This window comes from Adelges cooleyi, unplaced genomic scaffold, assembly GCF_023614345.1.
Source record: "Adelges cooleyi isolate 19-005CV unplaced genomic scaffold, UGA_ACOO_1.1 ACOO_flye_CR_arks_rails_tigmint_CR_PRNA_9, whole genome shotgun sequence".
NCBI lineage: Eukaryota > Metazoa > Arthropoda > Insecta > Hemiptera > Adelgidae > Adelges > Adelges cooleyi.
Window position 1 is genome coordinate 17089844 of NW_026096579.1, and position 10396 is coordinate 17100239.

Here is a 10396-nt window from a genome sequence, read left to right on the forward strand (position 1 = left end):
TTGTAATCGCCGTGGATTTCATCCGGTTAATTAGTAGACACATTATACATATTATAATTGTTCTAATTAGCAATGAAGTATAAATGAATGTCAATAACTTCCAAATATATTACAAATGAAAATCTCTATAGGGCTTCGTAGGTGGAGATACGATTTTAATCAGTAACGGTGTACACCATATATAGAATTTAAATTATCTTTCATAACTTGTGTACATTTATATAGTGAGCTATTTTTAAAACGTACCTACCGCGTTGAAAAACCCCGTACCTTGAAAACATTAATTACCAAGAATAACTTCTACATAACCTTGTAATAATAATAAAAAAAGCTGTTGATATTTTATTTTCATAAAAACAACACACGTATCAATCTAAAATTTTGTATTAATTATAAAAAAAAATAAAATGGGTACTATTTAATTAGATTATATTGAATAATTGTTATACAAAGCGAGTAGTTATTGGTTTGACGGGGTTTTTTAACCTTACCTGGCGCGCTATCAGACTATGGATTATTTATTTTCGACGTGTCTAAAATATATTTTAATTTTATATACCTTGAGTTAATGATGTACTTGTGCTTGATTTCAGGATTACCAAATGATCTCAGCGTGTATTGGCAGCAATATCCTTGGCAGCTGGGCGAATTCATCTGCAAGCTTCGGGCCTTGGTATCAGAAATGTTAGTTATGATATTATTTTTGTTAACTCTTGAAATTTCGTCACAAATGTATATTTAAGCCGACCGACAGTTCCCGTGGCAAATTCTCACCCCCCCCCCGGCCAGTCTCACTTCCATTTGGATCAATGAAAAACAAAACGATATTTCAATAGTTGAATGTGACCATCTTTGGCGAATTGAGCCAACTGTGTTTTTTAGATAGTTTTTAAGTCGTGTGTTTTTTTGACATTTTTATGTCTTTGCTATGGCACACACGGAAAATCGACACCGGTTATCATAACGAAAAATAACAGCTGATTTATCTGCTAAGATAAGAGAGATAAGAGATAAGAGATATGGTTTTTACTTTGGAAAACAACCGGAAAAATTGACACCAACACCGGTTACCATAACGAAAAATAACAGCTGATTTATCTGATAAGAGAGATAAGAGATAAAGGAAGGAGATAGGGTGTGTGATATGAGGGTTGGGGTGGGGGCATGTATGTAGTATTCACAACGTTAAAAATAGAAATGAATAATAAATTCAATAATTTAAGGGGCCAAATTCTCTATGAATTGTTTTGGGCCAGATAATATTATGAAAACACTAAAATATTAGCCAGAAACAAGATATGTTTACTAGCCACTTTAGACACATAAAAATGTGTCCCGTGGTGTTGCGGACTCGTAAGCTGTTAACATATAATATGTAATACCTATGTGAAAACCTTTAATTTTTTATTGTTGTTCCATACAGGACCTCGTACACTTCGGTTTTGACGATTGTGGCTTTTTCCATGGAAAGATACATAGCTATTTGCCATCCACTTCATTCGTACGCAATGTCCGGATTGAAGAGAGCCGTTCGCATCATCGCAGTCGTCTGGGTAGTGTCGTTTTTGGCCGCATTGCCGTTCGCCATGTTCACCAAAGTCGACTATGTGGACTATCCGCCCGGTAATAATTTAATTTACACGTGCCATATAGTTTTAAACTCAAGTGGTTCTCTCGGTCTAAACGATATTCATGCGGAGCGCGACACTTGAAAAGGTACCCAAAGGATTCGATTAAAAACGACCGTTTTTTTTTATAGAGGTCTACCCCGGTCATTATCAATTTCTTCGGTAAATTATGATTTATTATTTCTGTTTTTAGAAAATTTAACAAATATTTTATTGTACCTGTAAGTCTTGGTAAAAATAAAGAAAATTTTAATTGTTAAAAAAACCTACTAACGTCGCCCACGCATAGCAATTACCAATTCGAGGTTGAGTGTGTGTACTAAAAATAGTAAGTTTTATATTTATAAAAATGATGCGATAAGTATGTTCAAAGAAAGTCTACAACAAAAACTATCTAGCACCGACATTGCTTTTAACATATACGGATAAGCGGTACTATATACCAAGAACGGTGACAAATTTTAAGCTATATGAACCATATGTTACTTATGAAATATATGTACTTACAAAGTACAGCAATAAACTCTGGTCGAATTGAGTTTTGTCTGGGCAAAATACTCAAACGTGTTTGTTCGGTTATTACCATTAATTTATATTATTCATAATATATATTTTGTTTTTAATACAACATTAAAGTAGACATAAAAACACATTTTTTCCTAATTTGCATTTTGTTTGTATGATTTAAGGTTTTTTCGATTATTCCAACTTAAAACTCGCATGTTGTAAGGCAACAACATTGAACAAACGGCGCTTCCTACTATTAATAAATAATTCTATTGTGAATAGAACTTGTAAAACGTTTATTTAATTTCTCACGCATTATCGCACTACATCTTGAAACTCGTTTTCGAATCCATGGCATAATATACATTAATAAAACATAAAATAAAATACACCAGCAAATTGCTATAATTATATTAATAATAAAATAAATATAGGTACAATGATAATTACCACTTTTTTGTCGGCTTATAAATTTGTGCATGATTTTACATGAAGTACATAAGCATTTAATTTTTTTTTACATAATAACTTATGCCGTTACGCGGTATACTGAATTATACAATAATAATATAGTATACCTATACAGTTCATGGTTAATTAACCAGTGCGATTTTTAAGCTGATCTGTTGCAGAGTAGTTTTTACAATTTTTATTTTTCTATTTTATATACCTCCTATAACTACCAAATCGCTTTCTTCACGTGGCAAGTCTATAAATCAGAAATCGTACCTTAAAAATACTATATCGAGACAAAAATTTAAAAAGTTTACCCTTTTCCCTTCAAAATAGAGAAAATCGCCTTACAAAATTTACATATTTCTCAACTGATAATTACAGAACGCTATAAAAATGTTTAAATAGTCGAATTAGTTACAAATATATGTGGAATAATTTTTATGCACAATACTACCGATAAACGTCGATAAACCAAAACAATATCTTAAACCGTTTTCCCTAGAAGACATGAAACATTTTTTTAAAAATTATTTAGTTACTAAGCAAAGGTTTTTCTAGTTTAAAATATTTTGTCTGTAATATCTCTTTTTGGATGTTATGGTATGAATTATTAAAAAATACTATGTTTTTCATTTTATTTGCACAGTTTAGCGGTATACGAGCTTTACACAACTTTGATCTTTACTGCAATATTTATTTTTGATATACAAGTCATAACTCTGTACATATATATGTGTATATATAAGTTTAAATATGGCCTTTGTTTTTAGCATCATCAATAAGAAACGATAAAATATGTTTTATACAAATATTGTTTTATCTTTGAACTAAAGATTTAACTTAATTCAATCGGAGTAGCAGATACAATATGCATATTCGATTTACCTATTAAATGTAGAATAATATAATAAAACTGGCCAATAGTTATCCACCTTACTAATAAAAATACAATTTTAAGCACATTATCATTGTTTTTACAATAATTTGTATACGTGTAATTTTGTAGACCATTTGTAATTTCTTTATGTCATTAATAATTAGAAAATATCTTAAATAACTTTTAAATAATTTAAATAAAATACTTGTAGCTAATGAGAAATAATATTCCAACAGATATTTATTTGTTTAAGACTACATATACAACATAAAAACATGATTTAAATTAAAAAATCGAAAAATTCAAAGATATAACTAAAAACCAAACGTGAGATGTAAAATTTAAATTATGGTATTTGATTATGCGAAGAATATCACATGTGTATAACGTATATTTTATGAAGCCAAGGTTAAAGTCTATAAGGCGTGTAGAGTCTATATACTACTCGATTCAAAATAAAATGCTCATTAACACATTTTTATGGAATATTCTTTAGTCATAGTACTACTAATACACGTTGACAAACCAAAACAATATCTTAAACCTTTTTCTCTAGAAGGGATGAAAACTTTTTCTTTATTTCACATTTTCGAGCAAAGTTTTAGGACTTAAGGTCTGAAAATCAGACTGAAGACAGATTTAGAGTAAGGTTATATAGCATATACAATTGTCTTAAAATGCTGTGGACTAACTTTTTTTTTGTGGAAAACCAACAAAAAGGGAGGGGGGAAATTACACTTTGGCCGTAATACATTTTCGAGTAAACGAGTGGCAGGAATTATAGCCCCCCCCCCCAAAAAAAAAAAAAATGAAATACTAATCCACCCGTGTTGATTTTTATATATTGAATTATGTAATAGTTGTTAACTCATTGTTTTGTTCTCATCAGGTTCGGGAAAACCGTTGTACGAAAGTGCGTTCTGTGCAATGTTGGACAGCAATTTACCACCAGGAGTGCCCATTTACGAATTGAGTTCGTTTTTATTTTTCCTGGTTCCGATGGTGATCATAATCGTGTTGTACGTGAGAATCGGACTTCAGATCAGACAAAGCTCCAGACACTCGCTGGGCAAACAAATGCAGGGTGGCGAGAGCAAACAAATGCAATCGAAAAAATCCATTGTCAGAATGCTCGGTAATGTAAACGATGCGTAATTAAAAATAATGTCCTTTAAATGATGAGAAATGAACTATCTTGACGAAAAATAAATACCTCGAAACAGCGTTTTTACCGCTGCGGGTGAGTTTTAAAAATGCTCAGAGGCCAGATTTAAATTCAGCAAACGAATTTCCAATAAAATAGATGCATTTCGGTTCTTGTTCCAAAGTAATGTTTTAAAAATATTATTAGGTACACATAATATCTGCTTGTTGTCAATCGAAGTATACAAGACAAGTAATACCATTAAACAAAATGTTTAACGATGTACTAGATTATTAATAAAGGATCACCGATAAGATATTTTGATAACGGATTAGTGATAAAGAATCGCTGATAACGGATTAGTGATAAATGAGTAGATTTTAGTCGATTAATTGTTATTTATTTAAATAAGTTTAACCTCAATAATCGATCGGTTATAGATATACAACACATTTTAGAAAATCCTCATATTCGTTATTTTGTATTAAAGCTGAGTACATTTAAGTGTGGGGACCGATTTTTTTTTACTAATCCAAAAATATACTTCCACGCGTTTACAGTTTTAGATCAACTTTATTTTACGAGAAGGGATTTTGTACCAAAAACGTATTGTTATAAAAAGACATTTCAAATATAAGTAGTCAATCTTTTTCTTGATGGAAAAACATTGTACCATGAATAATTCTTATGATCAGCTGATTAAGTTTGTTTTTAGATTTGATTCATGTACCTCTCCTTCCCTCGCAGCCATTAAATATATGGAGGATTCAGAGCACAAGTAAACCAAATCCATGACAGCTGATCCCCAGTAATTAGCTCCTAAATTGTTTTCGCATAATCTACTGCAGTATACATTTTGCCATTTTGCAAACTTTATGGACTTGGTTGACTTTTGCACCGAGCCCTCCGCGTTTGCGTCAACTTACAAATAATATAACGTTAATTAACATGTACAATTTTACAGCGGCCGTGGTCATAGCTTTCTTCCTGTGCTGGGCTCCGTTCCACGCGCAGAGGCTGCTCTACGTGTACGCCCAGGACTCGCAGTACTACTCGCTGGTCAACGAGCTGCTGTACATCATCGCCGGGTGCTTCTACTATTTCTCGTCCACCGTCAATCCCATCCTCTACAACCTGATGTCGATGAAGTACAGGCGGGCGTTTCGCGAGACCCTGTGCGGCTACGTGGGCCAACAGCGGAACCGGATGTCCCGGGACTTGCAGTCCAGCTTCCGGGACACGACCGTGCCGATGAACACCGTGATCAGCACGACGGAGTTCAGGAAATCCGTGATCCACCGCAAGCCGACGGTAGCCAAAAACGGAGGTCTGACCGACGACATACCCGCCGACGTGTTGGTCATGATCTCCCCAAAGGCGAACGGCACCGCCCAGGCCTACAAAACGTTGCTCAGGGTGAACGTGGCAAATCCCAAGCCTGACCTTCAGGCTGATGTGGTCTACGGTGATGCGTCTCCGGCATACGGGCCCCCCCGTCGGTCCGGAAGTGCACAGTCTTCCGGCACGGAGGTGGAAACTTGCTTTTAATCATTGTTGAGAATGCAGAGAATTCCACGTGAAATCGCGGTGGTATACACCTACCCGTCCAGCTCATCAGAGGTTCAAAAACACAGTGTTGGATATCACGGCTGCGGATACGCTAATACTCGCGCACAGCGTTTGATCTTATGATATAAATCCTGCACCGAAAATGCAAGCAAATATGTATTAGTTGATCGTAACACAATGTATAATTATGTTCACGATTTTAGTCCTGTATTGTTTACCTACTTAAAATAAATGTAAAACGAATGTTAAAAAATAATAATAACGTTGGTAACACTTCTGTGTCGATGGTTTTTTTAACCCCTAACACGGGTTATAGCACCCCACAAAGCCAAGGGGGGTAAAGATGAGTGTCGTTTTTTAAAACTCCGAAACAAGTGCACATAATTTTATTGTATGTTAACGACCTTTTGGAGACATTTGAGTACATTTTGTTCGTCTCGAGCGACAAGCAATGGTGGAATTAATTATTTCCATCGTTTCACTAGGTTTTATTATGGTTATATCAGCGGTAAGTGGCATTATCCAAAAAATATAGGATGGTATCTGTGATGATAACGATTATAATTAACAATAATAACCCTCCTTTAACCGTATATCTAGTAAAACGAATCTATTTGGCGCAGTAACCATAATGTTTAAATTAATAATTTTTTTTTTATTTTTAATTTTAACTCGCATATATTTCTAAAATTATTTTAAAAACAATTTTCTAATCATCATGTCGTCCAATACTGAAATTAAAAAATTATTTGTAAACAATTTTCAACGACCCCATTTAAATTAAAAAAATAGTTTTATTTTAACACTATTGATTATAAAGTACATTTTTATTTTTAGATGTGATAAATAAATAGTCATAATCAATACAATAGTCACATTGTAAGTTTTAACTATCTCGTTCAGTTTATCACCACTTAAATAACTGGTAACAATGATTCCCAAATTTGGAAGTAATATTTACAGAATAAATGACAACTACAGAATACTCTTGATCGTAAGGTTATGTAACTGTGAATTTTATGAACAAATGTCAAAAGTACCTATACAAAAAAAAATGTTTTTTTTATATTTATAAAAGAATTATAAATTGTATTTTATTTGCATTTTCAAGAGATAGTGTTACTTGATTTTTAATTTTAACACTCCCAAGATGTGTGCTCTAATTTGAGATTTGTGATTACCACATCAATCAATTAAGGATTCACTTAAAAAATGTAAACCCAAAACATTATCTATTTTGTAAATAACACATTTTTTTTTTTTTTAATCGTACTTAACTCATGTGTGCATTTAACCATCAATGTCTTCGCTCAAAGATCTTTATAATATACTATAAGCCATTATGCATTTGAATGAACCTTTTTTTGAAATGCACTAACTCTCCCTTGTTAGCAAACATTTTTTTTAAATAATTATACCTCTTTTTATAATTATTACCAACCCATTTCCAAGATATTCTCTTAATTCATCTTCCGTGCAACATAACAGTGTACACATTGCTTGTAAAAACATAGTTATCTTATTTTTGTTACACTTATTCGTTCTACCAAATCATTAATTATTATTATATTCTGTTGTAGAGAGTTCGCTGTTCCTTTAATATTGGTAAACAAAAAATATATCAGTAAAATAATATACTACACTAAATAAAATTATAGTAAAGGCGCGAAAGTAGTTGGAAAAAAAATGATTTTGTAACATTAAATCTTGTTAGCATTATTTTTTTTATAAGTAAAAAATACTTTTTTTTCCTTATTACCTACTGTTAACTGCTTGGATTAAACCCAACAAGAACTTTGTTTGTACCTTTTGAACAAACGAAAAAAAATAACCAAGTATCGAACTTTTTCATTCCCTTAGATAAATTATAACGTGATTTCAAACGTCCATACCTAATATAGTATTATAATTATTATTATTTTAAACTGTTTAGAAATAAAAAATAAATTGTAAAATACTTTTTTTTAAATTATATATATATAAATATAGATAAATGTTTTATATAATGTATTTTTAGAAAAATAGATAAATAATAAACAAAATATAACACAAATACCTTACGCCTAGAAAATCTATAATTTAAATGTATGTAATGTATTTATGTGTATGTAACTTTAAAAAAAAAATTGAAATTTGTAATACTTGCACTGTACAGTTTTAATGTAAGAGTGTATCTCCAAACAATTGTATTGAACATAATGTACATATTATAGTATAGTTAGACAATGATAATAATGCATTATTACCTATCGAAAACATTAAACTTATTAAACATTGTAATTATTAGTACGTCAAAAAATAGTTTTAACTTAACTAAACGATTATGTATACCTACATTGTTCTTATGTTCAACACATAATTAAATGTCAAAACTGAATTTTTATTTCTAACGATTAATATATTTTAGTTTTGTATCGATAAATGATCATAACATGATATTATTGAGGATCAATCACACATTCTCCATTCAACAATACTAGTCCACATTAAACGTTTTACCTTCACAAAGTGTCATATTGAATATATGTGAATTAATACTATTAAACAAACGAACGTGATAAAATATGTAAGTTTTATAAAAAAAGATTTGAAAAAGTTTTTAATTCAAGTCGTGACTTATATCATACATTAAGTAAAATGTAATATATTAACAAATTTGAATGGGTAATATAATTTTTCTCTCAAAGACTATTGCAATGCTCGGTTGGACAAATATTATTATAAATTTGAATTATACTGAAACAAAAAAAAACTACGTATAATATATACTTGTTTTATGTAACTTAAATCTTTTTTCCTCTTTTTTTTTTATATTCAAAATTGTTTTGCGTGATTTCCTAACACTAACATCCATAACATTCCACCTAGGTTTCAAAACATTATTTAACTTTTTTCTAGTCATAAGATCATAATATTTAAAACAGTATTTTTAACTATTTTGTACTGACTTCCATTTATAAAACATATTCATGTTAAAAAAAAGCTTATACAATTCCAACTATTCTACAATGCAGAATCCCTATTCCAGTGAAGTACATTTATATTTAAATAAAATTTTTTTAAAAATACTCTATTTCCCACTTTAGTTTTGACATTACACTCATTTACTATATTTTATCAAGTTTCAAACATGTTTTCGATGTTTAAAATGTTTAATGCTGAATTCGTAGAAGCCTTAATATTGTTAATCTAACGCTCATGTATGTCATTATATTATTAACATAAAAATGCATTATAGTATTGTTTGTATTTTATATAGTATATTTATTTGATTTTATAATAATAAATATTATTAATTATATCGTTAAAATTAAATTATAATATTAAATCCATTGCAAAGTTATCACAAACTGTGTAATTCATTAACAAACTGCGTTCAGATAAAACTAAAAACTATTTTATTTCACGAATTACATTAATAATAAACAATGTCAATAACAATTTAATAGTAAATTAAAACAAACTTTAAAAGTAGAAGACAAATATGTTTATACAAACTCTACCTGATGGATAAAACCAAAAACTAAAATACTGTGGCTATATGTGATTAAATTTGGATCTATTTTCAGTTATAATAGTTTTTCAAAATTGTTTCTACTGTTACAGTCGTTATTTAATCATTAAAACATTATATGTGTACTACGTCTTTTCCTAAAACAACTCTTTTTATATTTTTGACAACCAAAGCAGATAATACAGCATCATAATCGAATCCAAATTTCTCGTGATGGGTTTTAAAGTTATTCATTTGTACTTCGAGTTTCTCTTCTAAATATTTTATACAGTCCGTAGCAGAGTTCGTTGGTTCTAAAAGATTTTGAACGCTATAAGTAGTAGTAGACATACCCGTAGATCGTTCATGAACATCCAACAACCAGCAAAATCTCTTTAAGAATAAGCGCAAATAATTTTCGACGAAGGACAGGATATTTTCAATCGACAACAACTCATTTGTGACTAAATCAGAATTTATATTCGGTGAATCGTTGTCGAATGCTGAACTGAAGAATGTTATGTTATCAGAGTATGATTTAATGTAATCTACAATAGTGGCAATGTCCGTATTGTATAGCGTTTGTGGACCCATCTGATATAAATACCAAAAAAAACATTTCATGGTCATTAACATAGCGTCACTCTTCTTGATAGATTGCATGACGGTGAAAAGACAATTATACGACAAATCAGGATTTAAAATTTTTCGGCACTGAAGTC

General features: G+C 30.6%; 1 protein-coding gene across 1 annotated transcript in view; it reads left to right on the top strand.

The window, feature by feature from the left end:
* LOC126846241 (neuropeptides capa receptor-like) overlaps positions 1–7822 on the top strand; it is a 61411-nt gene extending 53589 nt beyond the window's left edge. Inside the window, exons 3-6 of the mRNA XM_050585517.1 lie at positions 594–684; positions 1424–1623; positions 4358–4603; positions 5577–7822. Coding sequence (XP_050441474.1) covers positions 594–684; positions 1424–1623; positions 4358–4603; positions 5577–6160 — 1121 coding nt within the window. The 3' untranslated portion in view covers positions 6161–7822. The remainder of the gene's footprint in view (positions 1–593; positions 685–1423; positions 1624–4357; positions 4604–5576) is intronic.
* The last annotated feature ends 2574 nt before the right edge of the window (positions 7823–10396 follow it).